Here is a 22,998-nt window from a genome sequence, read left to right on the forward strand (position 1 = left end):
TGCACTTATTCCTAAATAGTCCGGAGCGCAGTTATTTTACTATCCCAAGAAAGACACTCATAAATGCAGATTTATAAAAAAATATTTTGACAGTGTTTAAACCATGGACTATACATGTGTTCTATTACTTTTCCACAAGAGGGCGCTGTCTTCACATTAAGTTCTATACTGGTTTGCGGAAAGAAAATGTACGTGGTTCGGGCTCAAGACTGATCCAAAACCAAAACGCAAATTTAAGATAAAGGCTCAAATGTATATATATGCATGGACAGACATTTGACCATCAAATACTGGTCATTTCTTCAGTCTATTCTGAGTCAATTTTGATGAACATCTATCAAGTCCAATTTGTTTTACCCATCCCCGATTATACTGTTTTATAGTTGCGCTGTTTTGAGAGGCATATCATCCCGTCTCAAGATCATCAGTTCCATGTTTCTGGTGAGTCAGGTGCAAATGTGGTGAGAATGTGCATTGATATTTTTTCTGGTCAGATTTAAGATACTTCTTAATCACTGCTATTACCGTCCCATAAAAAAAGAGCACTCACCGTTCCAACATTCCCACTACGACTATTTAACGCATACTGGTAAAGCCAAAATCCATTTTGGTAGTTGGTGCACAAAATTGGCCTGAACTGTCTTAGTGGGCTACTACGTGTATAAAACAAATACATTTTAAAATGTTTTCATCTTTGTGTATTTTGGATCACTTTGAGAAAAATCATCAAATGTCAGTTTTTGCTGTGAAAAACTGGATCACATTTGAACCGGAGAGTATGTGCGTATCTCATCTTTCTATTTTCACTCCTCAAAAGAGGAAACCACTAGAACGGCTAGACATGATGTCAGAAGCTTTCACTTCCATCTATCATGCCCAGTGACCCTCAGCTGGCTGGCTCCAAAGTCACGGTTTTCCGCTCCACGTCTGAGGGCATCAACTTGTTCAACGGTAATATCTGGAGACGCTGATGTTTAAGGCATGCAAACATTTTGATGAATTTTATTAGTATCTCGTGCCAATTCAATGTTGTTCCGTCGATTATAGAAATTCCTGCCACTCTGGAAGCAGGAGCGTCTAGTGCAGAAGGAGGAGGAACAAATGAGTATTCGTATTCTATAACGTTCACATCTTGTATAAAATGCTAAATAATATATTGAGTTGGTCAAACACATTCGTACATTCTTCAGTACGTTTCACATTTTACTCTTTGAATGCGCTTTATTAACTACTGTGATTCCATCCGATTATAATTCACAGTGGCAAATGTCATCTGTGTCTCCATTTATGTGTGAGTTCTTCGTCCCAAGCTCTCGCCTCAGCCCTCCACGGTCGTGTTTTCTTTTCTTCACATGTGGGCCGCCCTCGAGTCAGACCGCACGGCTCACGTCTTCAGATTTACAGCGCCCTGTGAAGGAGTGAGAAACCTCACACGAAGCATCGGAGATAACTCATCGCAGCTCCTGCAGGAAAATACTTTTGAACGGTAAAACTGTTTTGGTCCGATTGAAGATACACTATATGGATATAAAAATCTCGCAATTAATTTCACCGTCATCTTATTAAGGACATTTTGGACAATGAGAAGCTTCTACTATGGATGAAATGCAAAAGTGTACTTTGTACAACGACACTCTTTCAAACTGTTGTAAAAGTAGCTGCTATGATCAAGTCAATTTACCATAGTTCAAGTACAATACCTTTTTTTTTTTTTATTAATTTTTCATTTAAAATTGATGGATGGATGCCTACTATACATTCAGGAACAATGGGGAAAAAATCACATTGTGTGAAGTATCGCAGCGCACAGGGTTTGTGAAAAAATGTGTACTTCTTTGATTCCAATTAATTTCTAATATTATGAATTTAAACATAGAAAAGATCCTAGTTGTTTCCACTCCAAAGAAGTGGTTCAAAAAAAATAAAATAAATAAAAGCAAAGAAATAACATCAGAAAAGAAGAAGACAAAGTTTTGAAGGCAATCATTTAGGTCAGGGGTCTTCTGTCCTGTGCCTCGAGGCCCGCAGTCCCAGCCGGACCTCTTCATACATCTGGGAGAGCAGTGAAAGCAGATTGGAATACCATGGAATCGTCCATTTACACAAATGGCTCCAGGACAGCAAATCATTGATCATAACTCAATTGAATTCAACTGACATGCTATTAAGATTTGGCAGGATGCCAAGCCTCATTCTTTAAAAGCCTGCTTAAAAAAAAAAAAAAAAAGACACGAAATCCTCTTCGCATGCAGATGAAACACGGGAAATGCATCCTTGATTTATTGCGATAATATATGTCAGACTGCAAAGAGCTTTCTTTCTGCTTTCCGTCTTGCGGCATCTACAGTCAAGTAAATTATCCCAGCTTGATCTTTTCCCTGAAAGGGGCTGACATCGGCACAAAATTCTCCCTCCCGCACGGCAGACTGCTGCTGCTTTTTAAGACAGAACACAGGATTATAAAACATTCAAAAATAATGGCCATGTGTCGATCCGTCAATCCGTTTTCTATACTTAGCATGTTCGGCGACACTTGAAAGGCTTTCTACACCCCGAACTGGTCGCCAGCCAGTCGCGGAGCACATGGAGAACGACAACCAGTAATTCTTACATTTACATTGTCACTGAGTAAAGACGGAAGCCAAGATGCCTGCTCTGAAGTCAGACGGATGAACCGCTACTTTTTTATAGCCGCAGCTGCTGTGAACGCGAGATATAAATAAACAGAGATGGGCACTTCACCCCATTTTGAAGGTCCGCCTTCCGTCCTTACACTTGCGTCCTTCTTCTTCGTCCCTTTGAAGCAAAAAAACAACAACAAACAAAACAAAAACAAAAAGACGCTGCATGTTGTTTTTGACCAACACTGCCTCTCTACCAATGTATCATTGTTTTTGCTTCTTCTTCTGCTTCTTTTTCTTCTTCTACTCTTCGGTGCGCTTCCAAAGGAGTACGCGCAATGGCGCAATTGAAGCCTTCAAAGGACACACCTAGTACGTCACGCATGCCCACGAGGGACGATTATAGGGTCGGACGAAAATCCACTTCTGCCCTGGCTTGGTCCGTCCTTTTTCTATAACCTCTCGTCCTTCATCCCAAAAATGGACTTCCGCCCAAAGCCAGATTCAGAATGCCCATCACTGCAAATAACGATGTATGGTCTTGTATTGTGTGCCATCAGGGACTCACATGCGGAGTTATTATTGAAGAGGTAACAATGACCATTCCAGTCAGATATAAGGACAAGAAACCCAAGCAATCGCCGAGTTCCTCAAACTCAGGGATGAGCCACTTAAATGCTAGATGGGACAAGATTTTTCATCAGATCAGTGCTACTGGGCAGCCGCATAGGTCTGCGCACTTCCTAACCAGATGTACTACAAAAACGCTATTTTAAATATGGAAAACATGCAAAATCCGTATAATAATATGTACTGCTACGTATAAAAGATTAACTATCCTAATCCAACCAAATTACCACATACAATAATTTTTTTCCCCAGTACAAAGGGCATAAAAATTACCATTCAAGGACGACACAAAACTTCTGAAGAAGAAACCAATATTCACTGCCAGAACTAATTTTGTAACATTTTTCACAAAAAAATCACTCAAATTTGTAATATTATTGAGGTGCAATGTTTATCCTACGTATAACTCCAAATCTGTAAAAAATAATTATGATGTCTGCTTAATGTCAGTTTTAGTGCAACTAACATGTCTGCCGGCTACCAATTATAATGATATTATTATTATTATTGAAATTATAAGTGACCCCTGCATGTTTTGCGTTTCGGCACTCATGGCTTTGCATATTCACAGATTTTTTTTTTCTGTGTTTTCCCAGATTTTTCTCCAATGAATTTTCATGGGAAAATTATATAGAACGTTTATCAGTCTTTTTTTTTTTGGAAGGGTTAATGAAGGGGCCCAAAATGTTTTGGGAATGGTGGATAGTCGTGGGGGCCCCTGAGAGATTGATGATATTGGTCCATATCAGCAACACGACAGGAAACCCCCGTCAACATTGCAATAACACGTCGATATTCAGGAGTCAACCAAATGGGGCCCCCTACTCGCACGCCTGTTGTCAAGCACCGCGACAACAAAATGAAGCAAACTCATCGTACAGAGCTGGAGGAGCAGAAAATAAGATGAGAAAAAAAATGTGCTCACGCTAAGTTGTTTCTCATGAGTGGGTATGATTCCATCATGAAAGCACTTCAAAAGGGATTGCTTTTTATATTTTTGCAGTATGTGCCATGCATCACTTTTGCACATTTGAGTTCGATTAGCGATGTAACATCGAGCATCCGATTACGAAGGCTGAGCAGATTCAGGTTTAAAATAGAAATTCCTAAAGTCGAAGCGATGAATTGTTTCTCATTCTAACGTCCGGTTGCGAGAGGAGACAAAGGCAGTGCGCAGCTTGCGATCGAACTCATTCACCACCAGCCGAGTTGAAAAAAAAATGGATCTTTGACGTCTTTAACCGTCAATGGTAATGAATTAAGATGCAGTGAGAATTTGTGTTTGTTGTCCAGATGAGCTGTTTCTTGTGTTTTGATCACGCAGACTTCATCTGGAAGTCGTGTTTGAACATTTCACAACAAGACAGCTTCAACATCGTCACGATATTTACCGCCCAAATTGAACGTTTCTGCTCTGTGTCAGCAATTCAGTTATATATATAAAAAAAACAAAAAAACTTGAAACCACATAAAAAAAAGGTCGTTCTTGAAAAGAACAAGTTTGCAGGAAAGCCAAAGTGGCAATATTGTTGCTCGTCTTCGGCAGTCTTAAACTACATTCCAGTCATGCGACGTTTATTATCCGATTAGCTTCTGACATTTACTTGGAATTGAATGCCGACGATAGCTCATGATTGTTTGCTTACACTGGCTGAGACTCTCAGCATATTTTGTTGTTGCAAAAAAAAAAAAAAGGCCTTTTGACTGCTATACAAAGTCTCATATAATTTTATCTTCCCCCCGTTGTCCTTCGCTGACTTAATATTGTTACAACGCAATGAGCTTCGGGGGCAAGAATGCGACCAGAGAACAGAATCACGGCCAGAGCGATTGTTCCGATGACTGCGAGGAATGTGCCAAAAAGACGAGCCTCAAGTGGACCGTTTGTTTGCCGGTCAAGCGGTGGGCAGCTGACACGGAGGCTTCTGTCATCCACAAACAACCAACAAACATGCAATTTGGAGTCAAACTTAATGTGCATCCTCGTAGTTGCAATTTAAAACACACCAAATATAACATCTGGGATGAGAGTCATTGCACATCCTCGCGGCCGTGAAGGCTGGATGGCAACGAGGAATGCAGAGAAGCCAAAGAAAAAAAAAAAAAAAAAAAAAAAAGCAAAGCTCCGGTGGCTCTCGGCCGGCGTGAAGAGATCGACTTGGCAGCAAACCTCGGAGTCATGTGCGTCCATTTAAATGAGAAGGCAACGCAGGACAGACACGCTTAGACTGCCAAACCAACACACTTGAGGAATGTAACAGCAGCGGCAGACTTGTGAGTCGGGAAAACAGCTCAGCAGCGCACACACTGTGTCAACATATGGCACTCCCCAAAAGGAAAGCTCGGATCGCAAACGAAAACACATTGTCAAGGAATCCCACGCATAGGAAAGCTTTTTGCATGATTGTTTGGGGGGGGGGGGGGGGAAGCTGGCACCGATCGTGTCGGTTTTTGGCGCTGGAGTTAATCAACACAAAGTTGTCAACAGCTGCCGCTGATGTCACGAGCAACTTCTGCTCACACTTGCTCCGTCGCAGCCCGCCTCCCGGTGCGCGTTCGCGAGTCTTATTGGGTGTTGCTGCAGCTGCAACACTTCCTCTCGAGAAATTCTGCGGCAGCATGTTTTCAGATGCCATCAAAGGAAATTCCACCTCATCATTTCGTCTTCCGAACGCAAACACTTGTGAGGGCAGAGAAGCTGCAGAAATGCCGGCTTCCAAGCAGCCCGTCGGCGCAGAGTAAGTTTGCGTTCCGGCTCGAGTTTGCTTTTGTGTGAATTGCAAAATGCAGAATCGTGCTTTGGAAGTGTGCTGCGTAATGTAAACATTCTTTTAAGTTTGAAATAATTTATTGACGATGCTTGACTTCAACATAGGACCCAATCCCTTTTTTTTTTTTTTTTTTTAATTTATTTTAAAAATGCACATCAGCTTTATTCGGTTGAGTTTCAACGTGTTGTAGTTTGTTGTATAGTGAGTTGCATTTCTTCTTCTTCTTCTAAATGTTGCATCTCTGTGGTACGGATTACGTCAGAGGTTTCAAACTCAAATACGGAGTGGGCCCAAAGTAAAACTTGAACAATGCCGCAAGCCAGCATTGAATTTTTTTTAAAAACAATATAAATGCATTTAAAAAAAAACATTTTTTTAAGGAAAATTTTATTTTTTATATTTATTATTTATTTAAATATTATTGAAATATTTTTTCAATATTTTTTTACATTTATTATAAGTTGTTTTATTAATGCAATTCAATGTTTAGTTTTCTTTAATTACTATTATCATTTGGAACGTTACAATTATCATATAGAAAGTAAAATGGTATAGTAGACATTTGGGATAGCCTCGTGGGCCACATATAATTACACAATGGGCCAAATTTGGCCCGCGGGCCGGAGTTTGACACCCATGTCCTAAGTAGTTTATTCAAGTCAAAGTCGAGGCATGCTGTGCTGTTGTTTTTTTTCCCAGCTATCAGCGGACATCTAAATCGAATCCTGTTCACTTCCGTTTTATTTTGCTCTCCACTTGATGCCCACACGCCAACCAGAAGTTGTTGCGAAAAGTCTCTCTTCATCCCCTTTAGCTCCTTGGTCGTATATTTTAGGAATCAGTTTGAGTTAGGCAAAGTCGTGTTGCCCAGCTGGGTTTCAATTCTTTTGCATCTTCTTCATCTTTCAAATGCTCAACTCGATCCGTATGCTGATGACTGAACACTTTGTCCTTTTCGTAGATGATCTTTGTGGATTTTTACCCACAGAACCGGTTTCGTCACTCGTCTTAATTGGGCCTTTTAGGCATCACTAAATATTGAGAATCCAGACCGTTGAAAAGTTTTTATTTGGATGAAGAAGCTCAATGATGAACCTTGGTGAACATGTCACATGATCTTCTTGTTTGCGCTGCCATCTTGTTCAGAAATGATCTCACCCGTGCGACCGCCCGAATCACCTCTCGTCAGTTTCGGTACAATGACGCCCGCTTTTCTCTCACACTTACACGCTAAAATGTAATTAGAATTGCCTCGGCGAAGAGGCGTGCTACAAATGCCTTATTGTTTAAAATACGGAGCCAACATCCAGCGTAACCTTTGGGTAGCTCACAGAAAAAAAAAAAATTATGCTTATTTCATTACCGATACTGATGCCGATTATTAGTAGTCATGGAGACTGATAACCGATATTTGAAGCCGATATTCATTAAAATGGTATAAAAATAAAAACTCCAAAATGTGACTTAGTTTAAATGCCTTCAAGCACATTTTTATTAAAAAACAAAAACAACATATTAAAGTATTTTTTATTTTTTTTTCAAATGTAGAAAATAGACAACTTAGTTTTAAAAGTCTAACAAAAAGTTCCCATGCTCCGTTGCATGTCTTACAGTTTAATGAAAACAAACATCTCTTTAAAGTTTACGGCGGCAAATTGTTTTCTGTGACATTTCTTCAAATTTCGGCAAAGTCTGTTTCCTTTCCTTCCGATGCTCGCGGGACCTCTACTGTAGTGCGTGTGACTCGAGGTGAAATCACAAACAGGCCGCTTACTGCTGATTGGCTGCTACAAGGAACCAATCGGATAGTTTGCTGGGCGGGCCAATCTGCTTCTGCAGGCAGGGTCACGAGCACAGCAGAAAGACAGAGAGATGTTTGCTGCAGCAAAGCCAAAATAAACGAACGTTTAATTTATCGGACTTTAACGTTAAAAATAAAGGCCCATGTTGATAATCGGCAAAATGCCAAATATCGGCCGATAATCGGCCCAATCAAAAGCCACCGTTGTAAGCGTTATCCCAGGCAGGCCCCCATAATTCCAAGTCAGCTCCAGCAGGCTCAGACGAGTCGGCCAGCAGAGGGACCTGCAACATCCGATCAACGCGGACCATCTGTGCCGCTGCAGATGGATCCCCTCTCTCCTCACATTAAACCCGATGTCACACACTCGATGAATGGAAAGTAATAGCCTAACCCCCCCACATGCACCATTTCAGGTCCCCCCTCCACCCCTCTCGACACCAATGTAGCTGGCAAATTAAACACGTCCAATGGATAATCCTTGCGGTCATTCACGTTTCCCGGCGTGGGATAAAACAGTCCGAAGGCTCGGACTGACCTGTCACTGGCACAATAGATCTTATTCTGAAGGGGCGGATAACTTTCTTTGGTGGATTTGGGCCACTTAAAAAGTGTTTAAAGATGCAAAACCCCGTCGTTGCATGTTCCGATCACATCTTCTTTTACGATATGCGTCGGTCGACTGTATCTCAAAGGAAATGTTTCCGACAAAAAAAATGAATAGCTTACAAAAGAACAGTATCCGAGCCATGACGATCCATATTCATGGCCTCGGTTCCATTTATCCACGAGGCTCACGGTCTGTTTTCAGAGACGTGAGCTCTCAATGGGCCTAAGTGTTCTCATTAAGCTGTTATCCCCTCACATTATCCTCGTGGTTGTGTTGAAGCGGGGGGGGGGCTCCCCCCCCTCCCTTGTTCCTGCAGCAGATGTTTAAAAAAAAAAAAAAAAAGAGGAGACCCCTCTTCCGACCTTTACCACACGCACACACGCACTGACACGCAAACTACCGCCCATCATCCTGGTATCTAATTAGGCTTCCAGCACAAAGACTCCCAGATGTCAGCGTCCTCCTGGCCTCCTTTGATTGCCTCCTTTCCACACCGCAGACTGGCTGGATGGCCGGCTGGGGGGGGGGGCTGCGCACGCTGTAGGCGTCGACGCGTGTCACTCTGTGGAGGTCAGCGCCAGACCGCTTTAACATACCAGTAATTGCTTTAGGTGTAAATCACGGCCAAATCAGGAGGCAGGAGAATAAAAGGACTAGAAAAGTCACATTTGACCTAATAAGTGAAATTTATTAATTTAGAAGACTGCTTGATTTTGGAAAAAAAATATTAATCAAGATTTTCTTTTTTTTTTTTTCAAGAATTATTGAAATCAGGATTATTTTTTAGAACGAAACAAAATAAAAGTAAAAATGGATAACAGATTCGGACAAATCCAATTTATTTTGTCTTAATACAGAAAAAAGAATGGTGCAACTCTATAAATATTTACTTTTACTTTTTTTTTTACTTGCCATAGAATTGTTGCAATATTTAAATAAACAATTTCAATAGAACGCTCAAATTTCCAACTCAAGTAAACACGTTATAGTGTATATTATGATCGTATTTTCCGACTATGCCAATTTCGCAATCGAGTGACGTAATCATAATTGAATTTCGATTAATTGCAAAGCCCAATTTATATTGAAATATATTTTTGAACTCAAGCTAGAATTCCATCCCAGTTCTGTCTCTAAACTAGATTGGCTGCTAATCACTGTTTGCTTTGTTCAACAAAGGTTTCATCATCATTATTTATTTATTTATTTTTTATCGGCGCCCTTATCTGAGCGCACACATTAATGTGTTGACTTATCACTTCGGATTACACCGCAACCTCCTCCCGGCCACTTCTAATGCCCCGATGAAAAATGGTGCCACGCTCTCGCCGTCAGGTCAGCGCAATCAGGTGCAGTGCTGACACCTTTTGATCTCAACTTGCCATCACAGCGCACGCGAACGCGCACGCGCACACGCACGTTCTCTGCAACCAAGTGACGCTGTAGGCGGTTTCATTTCCATGAAATCCAAGCTTTAAACATGTAGCGTAATTCCGCTCCATGTGTCGTTAGTCTTGAAAGGCCGCATGTTTCACATCCTGTTCACTGATTAGTCGGTTTGCGCCGACCGCCCGCGGACATTTAGAAATTGGGGCAAGCGGGTTTGGAAAACGCCAGGCTTCCCGTCGATCATTTTGGATTTGGTGGTGTGGCACCCAACAGGATGCGTCATGTTGATGCGTGAGGATGTTTGACAAGTGCGCTCACGCGGCGGAGACTTCGCGCGGGGCGTCGACCGAACGGGGACACGCTAATGACATGATTTGACGTTTTTTTCCCCCCGAGTTGTATTCATTTAACGATCAGGTATGTAATCATTTGCTAAGCAGATTAGAGGTCCTATTTTTAAGGCCTCTGACCTCAGGACATCCATCAGCTGACCTTTGACCCTTGCCTTGCCAGCGCGGAAGTGCGGTGACTCCTCTTTGCACAGCAATGGCGTGTTCTCTTTGTACAGGAGTAGTATGCATAAAGTGAAATGTTTATCTTCGGCCGTGGCCCTCGCCAGGTCGAACTGGTTCCCAGCGCTGTTTGGAGAGGCCTAGAAAAACAACGGGCTCAGGGTGGGAGGAAGGGGTGGGAAGATCTCGCTTTGTGGAGCTGGGAAAATGGGAGGGAACTTGGACTCTGATCTTGTGTGGAAGGTGAAAACTTCAACAGGAGCGAAAAGTCGCCAGACGCAAGGTGCTGACGCTCTCCGCCCACTTTTTTCCCCTCCCCGCAGAGCGTCGCAGGTGATCGAGACGCCGCCGGACGGGGGAACCTCGAGCGGACATGTGGAGAGGAACAAGCGAGTAAAGGGATTGTCCCTCGGCGCGCTGGTAAGAAAATGGAAAATGGCTCTTCTTGAAGGTTGAACAGGCGCTCAATGCTCACGCTTAGTCAGCCACTGAGGAAAATGGTTTTTCGCTTCTTGTGTGGAATGTCACGGTTAGCGAGGAAGCGCTGACCTGCTGTACATTTAATATCCTAAATCCGAATTAGCGCCATGAAATTGCATTCCCAATGGTCTCTTATCTTCTTTTCGCAACATTTGTCTGGGCCGCACTGCTTTAAGTGCGTGAATGTGGTGGTTAGAGCTGCTTGTCCAATCAGATTCCAACGTCTTGCGTGATGTAAACATTGCAATGTAATCTGCAGAGACGCTCAAAAGCAGTCGTGCTCGCCCACGTAATGCAAAGTAGATGAGCGATTGGATCAGATGTGTCTGCTGATAGCTAGTGATAGACCGATTATCTGCGCCGATATTTGGCATTTTGACGATTATCGGCGTCTGCCTTTTTTTTTTTTTTTTAATTTCCAAGGCCGATAAATTAAACGCTGGTTTATTTTGCCTCGCTGCAGCACACTTCTCTCACTTTCCGCTGTGCTGGTGGCCCTGCCTGCAGAAGCAGATTGCCCCCCCCTGCACCATCTGCTTGGTTATTTGTAGCAGCCAATCAGCAGTAAACTGCCCGATTGCTTTTTCACCTCGAGTCACAAGCGCTACAACAGACTTTACAGAAATTTTGCATTATGTTTTGTCAGATAAACATTGAATTCCAAGAGGCTCTGAATGATTTACATAACAGATGTGTTGGAATATTTCGCCTTTTTTTTTTTTTTGTACGGTTATTTATGAGTTGCGTAATTGCAACCTGATCATGTTGGCATTAAAAGATGGACGAGTAGGCCCATGTCGCACTTGTTTAGAAAAGAAAATGAAAAAAAACCCAAAAGATTCCTGCAGCTTTAACAGAGCGATGACATCCTGCGGTGGAGCGCTCACAGAATGTTTTTGTCACATGTACGATTGCACCCAGTCAGTCACTCATTAGAAGCCTCGCATGCTACGTCGCCGTGTGCGCATGTGCTCGCTTTGCGAAACGCGGCCGGCCGACTGACTGACAGGCAGTTATCAGGGCTGGAAACTTCTTGTGGCCCGAGGTCAACTGAAGGTGAATCTTTTTGCAAGTGCCTCTTTAAAATGTCAAGTGCAGCCATGCACTGTGTTGTGTCACAGCCGTCCCCCCCCCCCTCCCACTCACTCACATGTACATATGAGAGTCATTGCTGAACAGGAAATATGAATCATAATTTTGCATTGATGTGTCAGTGGAAGATGTTGGAACATTGGATTTATTATTTCCTATCCTCTTGTCAAAAAGCAGTCGCACATTTTCATGAATTCACGCCAACCATTTGCAAAAACGAAATATATATATATATTTTTTTTAACCAATATTGAATTATGTATGTTTAATATGACCACAATTTCCGGACTATAAAGCTCACCCGCATATAAGCCACAGCAAAAAACGATATACAATCCGCATCAGGCGATAAGCCGCAATTTTATATGTTGAAAAAACCAGAATGATTTTGTACTGTGAATGCACATAAAGGTACATAAACAGATCGTTAAAACAGTGCCTTTTAACACGGCAACAACTTTACTAATTAAATCAGAACAGACCTAGGAGATGACAGTGATGAAGTTTTTTTTTCTTTTTTTTTTTTTAATGCAGTGCCACCTGAGGAATGAAAAGGTCAAGGGTAGGATATTGTGAACTGTCAATAATGAAATCCCTAAATTCCGTTCAGCTCCTAAACATTGGTCTTAAACGGTGGTGAACCTCGGCCCATCCTTGCTCGTGAGCAACCGATCCTTCGAGTATTCCCAAAAGTCGCATTTCGGTGACCTGATATGCAACCTGCGTTGGGAGGCGTGCTGACGTTAGGCGAAGTGAGTTTGGAACCCCTCCCTCTTGAAGAATGCATCCAGCTGTCGGCTTCCTCAAAGCTTTCGGACAAATTCACAATTAACTTTGAGTCTTTGTGTTTGCGGAAGGAGTCAAAGGGAGTGGATTCTGAGTCAGCAGCATCTACATTTTATTGATGTGTTTCACCACGCCGCTTCCTTCCTTTTCACAGGAACAAAGCCGGCCGGGCGCATTGTCTCATGCGAATCAGGTTGCGCAACTCGGGATGGATCCAGTGTGGGTACCGAATAACTGGGGCAGTGTCGGCATTACATAAGAGCAGTGTTGCTGGGTTGATTCCACGGCACTATTTATTTTTATCACTGGGCGTCCGCCTGTGGTGGAGACGCTTGTCGTTACGCGGGGATGTGCACGGTGAGCGTCTGCCAGTGAGATTTAAACTAGGTCACTGGCAAAGTGCTGCCAGGGGGAGCGGGGGGGCGGGGGGGGGGGGGGGGGGGTCAAGCGTGGAAGGAAGGGGCTCACTTGGCCAAAAGTTCTCTGGAAGGTGAGACACGTTTTGGCAAGATTTTTGCAGTCTTTGGTTTAATCAAGGATTTTGGTCCTGTTTAAATAAAATAAAATAAAATAATAAAAAAATAAAATAAAATAAAATAATAAAATAAAATAATAAAATTAAATTATAAAATTAAAAAAAATAACATTAAAAAAATAATAAATAAATAAATAAAATAAATATATATACATAGATATGAATATAAATAAATAAATCTATGCATCTCTGAAAATCAGGTTTTCATGAAGCAACCACCACTCACGCGCCATCTCTGCGCATACACAAACCCACTTGCCTCCATCTTAATTAGATTTGCATCCGTTGTGATTCAAAGCGTGAAAATGAGCTCAGCTCCGTTTTTTTTTTTTCTTCTTCTTCCTGGAGGATGACAGCAAATCTTTAGTTGGAGTGGACTGTACCATATGATGGGGGTTGCGTCAAATGACAAAAAGATTAAATCATTCCCTCTCAAGTTGTACACAGAAATTAAATTGCTCTTTTTTTTTATCATGAAAATGCTGCATTGTTGTTGTTGTATCATCTTGCGAACAAACAAAAAAAAAAACCAGATCGTTGTGGTGATGTTGGCTTCACGACTTTTCCATTAGATGCACTCTCTGTTTATTATTTTTTTGACAATAATTTTAATTTTAATTTTCTACTACAGTATTTGATCAGTGGCTAACTCAGTGCTTCTCTATTATTTTATGTTACGCCCCCCCCAAGCAAAACGAAAGCAACCCACTCTCTGCCGCAACTATAAATAATAGCATTTTCGTTGCAAAACAAATCGTAGAGTTAACACTCGCTCCGCACAATGGGCAAGGAGAGCGCCACTACCACCTACTGGAGTGGAGGTGCAATTACACTGTATTGTATTACGGAGGAAAAAAAGGGTCTGGCGGATTTAGGATTTTGTTTTATTCCAATTAATAATGACCTTTCGCCTAATTATTTAGTAACTTTCAAATGAACAAGGCCAAAGTTTGCGCTTATTCGAGAGGTCACACGCTCCACTGTTCGCCGTCGCCGGTTCGGTTGTTAATGGTCAACCGCGAGAGCCTCGTGCGCTCTCGTCAGCGTTGCAGTGACGGATGCATTTGCGCTCAGCCTCAAGTCATCATCCTGAGCTGTGCAGCCGCGCACTCGTGCTGGGCGATAACTGATAACAAGAGGCGAAATTGAAAAACACCCGGCAGGGGACATGCGGGGAAGTCGCTAACCGCCGGAGCGCCCTAATACTGATTGTAGGATTCACTTGACCAATATCGTTCAGAACAACTACCCAATACTTTTATATTCGGTTGCACTGATGAAAGTGCCAGTAAATAAAAGAGAAATGTTTTTTTTTTTTTTTTACTATTTGGTCGACATTTAAACCAATACTTTGGAAAGTCATGTCATTTTTTATTTGTAATTTTTATCTTATGGATATTAATGATTTTTTTTTTTTGTCCCGTTCGGCACTGTTACTGCGACGGGATATTGACCTCCGCATACGCATCTCCTATTGCATTATGGGAAAAATACCCTATATCAGTCATCCCTCCATCCATTATCTGTACCGCTTCGCCTCACGAGGATCACATGGGTACTGGAGCCAATCCCGGCTGTCTTCGGGCAGTAGGCGGGGCTAAAACCCTGAACTGGTTGCCAGCCAATCGCAGGGCACTCAAAGACGAACAACAATCCGCGCTCACACTCACACCTTGGGGCAATTTAGACCTACCATGCATGTTTCTGGAATGTGGGAGCAAACCGGAATACCCGGAGAAAACCCACACAGGCATGGGGAGAACATGCAAACTCCACACATGTCGGCCAAAGAGAAAAAGCTTGTTTATTTATTTTCTTTTTAATTTCCTTGCTCAAGTCCAGTTTTGACATTATGAAGGGAAAAAAATGCTCCGGTTAAACTTAACTTGTGTTCATTTTCCAGTTGTTTTTTTTTTTTTTTTTTACGTATCATTGGCAGTTCCCCGCTTAAAATGCAATATAAAGGAGTGATTTTGGGCCGCTTTTTTTTTTTATTCAGTTGAGTGCTCACGCTTGATTCTGGAGGAGCCGGTTCGAGTGGGGCAGCGTGAACAACTTGGGTGGGAGCCACTCATGCTTGAAATCCTTCGCCTGAATACCAACTTCCATCCCGGCCAGAATGCGAGTGGAACTCCACACGTACCTGGACGGGCTGCAGAATGCTCTCAGAGTTGGCGCTCTATGGGAAAGCACACCCCCCCCCTCCTCCCAATCCGCCGCTTCCGCTCCCTATTTGCTTGCAAAGTTGGTTTAATAACTGTCATGCCGCTTTTGACGTGAGACATGTTTTTCCAGCTTGCTCGATTCACCGCCGCCGCTCGTCTGTGCTTTTATTGGACCAATTACAGCCGATTGTGAACGTAATATTTGTTTCACGGGGACGGCAGCTGAGATTCCACGTTCAGGAGATTACAAGCGCTTACATTTTGCTTCGGGTTGCAGACGAGTTTTCTGAATGACCTGTTTTTTTTTTTTTTTTTCCCTCCCCAGCTTGGCACTTGTGCCCACTTCTGTGCGTGGCACTGAAATCTCTGACCCGTGTCACAGGTTGCGTGCTGCGCCTCACTAACGATGCTCGCTCACGAAAAGTCTCCTAACTTGAGCGTCTGTTCTCATCCGGCTGTTATCTTTTCTGTTTCCGTCTTTGCAAATGAGTTCGGAAGCACAATTATTTAGTTTAGGCCAGGTGTGTCAAACTCAAATACAAAGTGGGCTGAAAATGTTATTAATTTTTTAAAAAAACAATATAAATGCAAACTTATTTTTTTTATTTACTTATTTTATTTATTTATTTTTTTCAGTGTTTTTTTAATGCAATCCAATGTTTACTTTTTAAAATGACCATTATCATTTTGAAAGTTACTATTATCATATAAAATGTAAAATGGTATAGTCGTCATTTGATCTAGCCTTGCGGGCCAAATGTAATTACACTGTGGGCCAAATTTGGCCCGCGGGCCAGAGTTTGACAGAGTTCGGCACTTTTCTGCCCTCGCCACTGACAGTTGCTTTTGCGCGCGGCAGATTCATGGGCCACTTTATTCATATTCTTGATTTAGAAAACTTAATTTATCCCTGCAGGGGATTTAACGAAACTTATTGATGCATTTTTCACAACATAAACACATAAAAAGGAAGAGTAAAAAATACATCTGAAAAGATTGTTGGAATCTATGCAAAGGTTAGCGCGGTGATCAACCGGTTAGTCGGTGCGGTTCAGGGTTCGATTCCAGCTCCGGCCTTCCTGTGTGGAATTTGCATGTTCTCCCCGTGCCTGTGTGGGTTTTCTCCGGGTATTTCCTCCCACGTTCCCGAAAACATGCTTGGTAGGTTGATTTGAACTCTCTCTAAATTGTCCCTAGTTGTGATTGTGAGTGTGATGGGTTGTTTGTCTTTGTGTGCCCTGCGATTGGCTGGCAACCAGTTCAGGGTTTTAGCCCCGCCTACTGCCCGAAGGCAGCTGGTGTAGCGTGCCTTTCACCCGAAGTCAGGTGGCGAAAAGCAACCCCATGAGCACCCCAGCCCCCCGAGCACCCCGCAACCCTGTTGAATTGAGTTTTGCGGCTGGAACGGATTAAATATCTTTCCATTCATTTCAATGAAAAACATGATCTGGTTTACGAACCGAATGTCACCACCTCGTATAAATTTGTAGTTTGAGCTTCCACTATATCAGCTGTGGTCATAAATGTTCACAAGCCATACTGCGGATCGTAAAGAGAAGAATCCAGGGGTCCGAAATGTAGTCGCTCAGTGCTTTAGAAACGAGACAACACACTCACAAGCATGGTTAAAAATTAATCGGGGCTGATGCGGCCTCGTTGAGGACAGACAAGATTTCAGACAAGACCCTTGTCTGCCTGCTACAACACACACACGCACACGCGCATGCAGCGCAAAAGACGCACGCACACGCGGTGGCATCCAGCAGCTGAGACTCAGCTGGGGCAGAAGTGGGGAATGAGGCGGAAGAAGAGGCAGCAGGCAAACAAACGAGGATGAGCGAGGATGAACCAGTTCGTCCGCAGGATCTGGAATGTTCCCCTGCTTGAGCAACTGGCGGTGAGTGTCATCCCTCCATCCCGTCCGCGAAATTGGGACAGTCGGCAGACTGTGTGGAGCGAGCCCGATAATCAGGCCGCCCTCCAGTCAGGGCAAATTTACAACCACCCACCGTACGTTGGGCCAGACAGGAATGGCTGCAGGTTAGGGGATCAAGGTTGGGGGGGGGGGGCGCGTTTGGGGTGATGTATATGCAAGTGTGCATGCAAGTTTCGAACCATCGGTGACATTTAAATATTTCCGTGGAAGTTATTTGATCGTATCCGCGGTGCAAAGCGAAGCCTATCTGTGTCGCGCAAATGTAGGTCACTCGCAGGCAAGCCGTGATGCAGCTAATTACGCACCACATGCCGACGCGGTCCATGTCTCCACAAGGCTGCACGGATTTAAGGAGAGCACGGACTACATTTGTGACAGGATGTTGACAAACAAGTGTGCCACCTCATTTAAAATTTTTTTTTTTTTTTTTGTCATCCTGTAAATCTTTGCCGAGCTCCTCGCCGCCATTTATCTTCTATCTAATTACATTAACAGGAACTGAATAGTGACTAATGGCTCATGAAAAGAGAAGGAGCGAGACAAACAGCCAGGAACCGGCGAGCTTTGTGACGCGTGATTGAAATTTTCCATCCTATTTCACTGTCATGCCCAGATTACCTCTAGAGAACCCCCCCCCCCATCGCCCCCCCCCATCTCCAAATCCCAATTCGAACCTCCTCTCGCATATTCAGACGCCGACCCGCTGAACCTGAAAAACTTGAACGCAGTAACATACATCCCAAGCTCATGTTGTATTTCTCGCCAGTCTGGATTAAAATGAAGCGTCGTCGGGGCCTCCCGGGGGTCATTTTCATCTTGCTTTTACTGGCAAGCCAATGAAAGCTACGCTTGCACGAAAGGTGCAAGCAAGCGCCGATATTTATGTCCTCCATGAGCAGCTTGGCGAGCGGGGCCGCTGTTCATCATCTTCTGTTGGCTTCCAAAATGAAAAAAACAAAAAAACAAAACGGTATCAACTGCTTCCATATAAATCATTTTTAAGGTTATTTGTTAAATCTGGAGTCATGAGTAATACCAGGTTTAAAAAAAAAATCATAAACGCAGTATTACGTGAATAAGAATTATTCGCGCTTGAGTGCGAGTGTGTTAATACAGTAAATAACATTCTCGCATGGGCTACAATGATGCGCCTTTTTTTTTTTTTTGTATTCCGGCAAATTAAAAATATCTTGAGGATTACGTTGCAATCTGCTACCCCCTGTAACTTTATGCAAATATCCCCCAGCTGCAAGCTGCGCCACCCTGCTGCTTCCCTACGTGCGTAAGCACACACACACACACACACCCCCACACACACACGTGCGCCCTTGGGATAGTCATGGGAGGGCCATGAAAAGGATGCCGAGATGATTAATTAACTCTGCCCTGGTTTTGATAGCGCCTTATTGGCTTTAAACACTTTGTGTTTCTGCTTTCGAGCTTCGCATGGATTAGCTCTCTGGCTAGCGCACGGGCGCACTTCCCCGATATCGAGGCCATGTTTTGTGTTACGTTAATGTTACTTGTTATCAGTGGCGAGGCCTTCAAGGTCTTCTCTGCTGGCGTAACATCATCGAGAAAAAAGGTTCATTTTCTTACATGATATCCTAGCGTTGAATTTTTCGGTTTCTATCCAATCAGAATAAAGCTAGCTCGTGTTGCCAGGCAGATTTCATCATACCAGTCGCACGCACTATTCGTTCGAGGCCTTCAGATACGATCGTGCGGCCGTCTCTTCTGTGTGAGTGTCGGGGCTCATACAGTTGATAGACAGTTGCGATAGCCAATCAGATCACGAGTTGGTTAAAATGAGCCTTCTCGCTGGCCTTATGTTGAAGGTGATGAACGCATCCTGTGATTGGATACTCGCTCGTGAGGGGGCAGCGCTATGCGGAATCAACACACCTGAAAGTCCTAACTGGCGACTGTTCGAAAATGTGAAATAGATTCTTGCTTTTTAAACCACAATGGACAAAAGTGTGGATTTAATTGCAGATACGCTTGCGAGGCCATTTTCACGACGGACCTTTCAAGAGAAGCTGGGTCGTCAAACGCTCACTTAGTACTGTCTTTCTGTATATTATTTGTCCAGCCGTGGTGTCATTTATTCAAGTAGGGCTTCACTGAAGGCCCGGGTGTGAAATGCACAGCCTGCCATATTTATTTTATTTATTTTTTTTAAAGAGAAACCATCAGAGCTGTCTGATAAGTTAAGGTGGTTGCAGTTTGAATTAATTTATGATGACTGTGCCCCTTCACCTGTCAGCTTCCTTTGACCGAACAGAAACGAATACATTTATGATTGATCTCCATATTGTAAGTTTTGAGTCTCAGTAGGTCACGTGCAATGGCAAAACGTGCACAGTCAGCAAAAATGTACGCGTGGAACACAAAGACGCCACGTGAGCATCCCTGGAGTTTGGAGCATTGACTGTTTGCTCACTGTTTAAGTGTGTGTGTGTGTGTGCGCGTGTGTGCGCGTGTGTCGCCTCCAGCTGTCCCACTGACCGAGCGTCCCTGGGGCTTGTGTACTTTTTCATTGGTGACAGCTTCAAAGGTTCATTTGCACAATCATCTCGTGCACGATGTCGTCCAGACTCTCTTTGGGCTCCGATTGCGCGCAGGAAATCACCCGCCTGTGTGGCTGCGCGGTGTGTCTCACACACACACTTCCCATTTTTGATTGAGCCTGCGCAGACCTGGCCTGTGTTTTACATTGCGAAAATGGTTGCAATCCTGTCTGGCGTGTTTCGAAGCGCTTATTTTCATCGCAGGCCACCGCTCCCTTCACTTGTCGCTCAAGTGCTTTTATGCTAAGCAGCAGGACTGCGGCCTCATAAACTCCGACGTCTGTCTTGACTCATACGGCGCCACCTTTGCCGTGTGACAAGGTGTTGCCGGGAAACCTGGTTTTCTCCATTTCGTGGTATTGATCTGATTTTTTATTTTTTTTTGCCGTTTTCTCGCAGGTAAGAAGTCATTTTGATGAATTTCTTTGTAAAATGTGCATCTAAACCTCGCGTTGTACTTTGAAGCGATAATTACCATGTCATTACAGCAAGTTGTGAAAGAAAATGCAAAGCAGACGCAGTCAATGATTAAAGATAAAATCCGTGTTTCTGGCCAAGTAAATGACGCGGCCCAACTGGACTCGTAAATCACTTTGTTTTATAGCGTCGGAGCAATTGAATTGAAAGCTTCTTTTAAATCATTAAGACTGACACGTGTTTTAACAGTCAAAGTCGAGTCGAATTATATTTCTCAAATAATGAAGCGACTTAATAATGATCCTTTCGCTGTTGCGTCCGCACAAGCGACATTTCCCCGGGCAGTTCTAAAGCTTGTATGCGTTTCTTCCCCTCGGACGTCACGTAGCGTACATCTCATCCGGCTGATGCCCACGTTAGACGGCGTATAAATAGACGACCGCAAAAAGGCTTCGTGTAATCTAACCTTAACCCTAACCCAACCTCAGGGTGGGTTTGTCGCAAATGGGTTGCCCGCTTCACCGAAGCCAACTTTCCATCATCAGCCATGCGTGATGTTCTTGCAGCTCTTTATAAACATAAGTTGACATGCCAATCTTCCGCATTGGACTGCGACATGTCTGCTACGAGTCCGCCGTGTCGACCACGCGTCTCCTTTCGCGCGAAATTTGAGGCGATTATGAGCAGCCGCTTCCACTGGCGTTGAAGCAAATCGGCTGTGTTCACTCCCTCAACGGCGCAGATGCCCCGTTCTAATTGCGACCCGTTGATGAAAATAACAAAAGAAAACGTCGCCGTTTGACTGCGGTTTGTGATAGATTTGCGCTGGGCACAAATGTATTATTTTTTTTTAAACTCAATGTGTTATTGTGTCTACAAAACTAAATTATCGTGGTCTTTTAAAGTAATGCATTTGATAAGTGATAGCTAAAACAAATTAAAATACAATTATACATTTTAGCAGTGGCGGGCGGTCAAGACCTTCAAGGCCTTCTCTGCTGGCCTAAAATAATCAAGAAATCATGATCATATTCTTCACATTGATGTCATTTTATATCCTAGTGTTGAATTTTCAGGTGAGAGTTTTGATCCAATCAGAATTCAGCTAGCGCGTGTTGCCGGGCAGATTTAAAAAACCAGAGGCCTTCAGATACAATCGTGCGGGCGTCTGTTCTCTGTGAGTGAGGGCGGGATTGCGGTTGATAGACAGTTGCAATAGCCAATCAGATCATGAATTGTTTTCATCGAGCCTTCTCGCTGGCCTTGAGTTGAAAGTGATGAGCGCGTCTTGTGATTGGATACTCACTCGTGAGGAGGCAGCGCTATAGTGAATCAACAACTGGCGACCGTTCAATAATCTGAAATATAGTCTTTATTTATTTATTATTATTATTTTTTTTTAAACCTCAATAGCTAAAGGAGGGAAAAGTGTGGATTTAATTGCAGATACACTTGTGACGCCATTTTCAAGTCGGACTTGGTCGTCCAGTAAGTGTCTTTTTGCTCATTATTTGTCCACCGTGGTGTCATAAATGATGGTAATATGAGGGGGATTTATACAAGTCGGACTGAGTAGAACTTCATTGAAGGCCTACGTATGAAATGCATGGGCCGCCACTGCATTTTCGTACTCACTGTTCTGTCATGGCAATAATAACTGGCACTGAATTAGTCCCAGACGGTGACATTGCAGCGATCAAAAGAAGCCTCCTTACGACCGCAATAGTCCAATTTTAAAAGAATCCGCCTAGTTGAAGTAAATTTGATATACTTTAGTTACTTATGTCATTTTCTTGTAGCCAAGCGTGCGCCATTTCTCTGGTTCACCTTCTAGATGTCAAAGGTCGCCCAAAAAAAAAGAAAAAGAAATCAATATCATCCCCATCTAGAAACAATTGTCCACATGGGCCATTAAGGCGTTAGTTTCGGAGGACACCATAAGAGCGGCGTGCCTCTCATGACTCAATAACTCATGTTTATGGTGATGCGCTTGTGGCTCTCAATGATTTCCTGGCGTGCTCACTTGCTGCGGCCAGACATGAGAACCGTGATTAGGATTTTACGAGGCGGGCCGGGCCCCAGGTGGGTGGGGGGGGGGGGTGCTCTGTGTGGGATGGGGTGATGCCCACGGGCTGATTGTGTAGACTCGCTGGTCAACGCTTGTCTTTGTGCGCGGCCACAGCGGTCACCGGGGGACAATTGTGAGGACCGAAGGGCGATCACGCTGCGAGCCAACATCCATCTGGTACTACAGCTGGAGTAGCTTTCAACGTCCAAAAAAAATCTCAATTTTGCTCATTTCTTTTATTCTGTCTTCTCTTTGCCTAAAGATGAGATGGTGGAGTCTTTTCTTTCTTTTTTTTTTTTTTTTAATAAATTACTGTGTTTTCCGGACTATAAGCCGCTACTTTTTTCCTAGATTTTGGACCATGTGGCTAATACAACGGTGTGAATTTTTCTTTCACCACTAGGGGCGCTCTATAGCTCAGAAAATATGCTAAATAAATCGTTGTTTTTTTTCTCTTGTTTATGTTTTGTTTTTATTAGCAAATGTGAATTCACAGTACATGCTTTAAACAACAATTTTTTTGTTCAAAATAATATGTATATATGTATATTTTTTTTAATTATTTTTTTTTATTTTATTTTTTTTATTTATTTATTTTTAATTAATTGTATTTTT

General features: G+C 43.1%; 1 protein-coding gene across 1 annotated transcript in view; it reads left to right on the forward strand.

Moving 5' to 3' along the window:
- Positions 1–5,830: 5,830 nt before the first annotated feature.
- The window catches only part of LOC148339426 (nck-associated protein 5-like), an 89,493-nt gene continuing 72,325 nt past the window's right edge, over positions 5,831–22,998 (forward strand). Inside the window, 2 exon segments of the mRNA XM_088290554.1 lie at positions 5,831–5,989; positions 10,658–10,754. Of these exon segments, the coding sequence (XP_088146680.1) occupies positions 5,871–5,989; positions 10,658–10,754 (216 nt within the window). The 5' untranslated portion in view covers positions 5,831–5,870.

This window comes from Idiotropiscis lumnitzeri, chromosome 3, assembly GCF_059441095.1.
Source record: "Idiotropiscis lumnitzeri isolate Australia: NSW breed Sydney's pygmy pipehorse chromosome 3, RoL_Ilum_1.0, whole genome shotgun sequence".
NCBI classification, from domain to species: Eukaryota; Metazoa; Chordata; class Actinopteri; order Syngnathiformes; family Syngnathidae; genus Idiotropiscis; species Idiotropiscis lumnitzeri.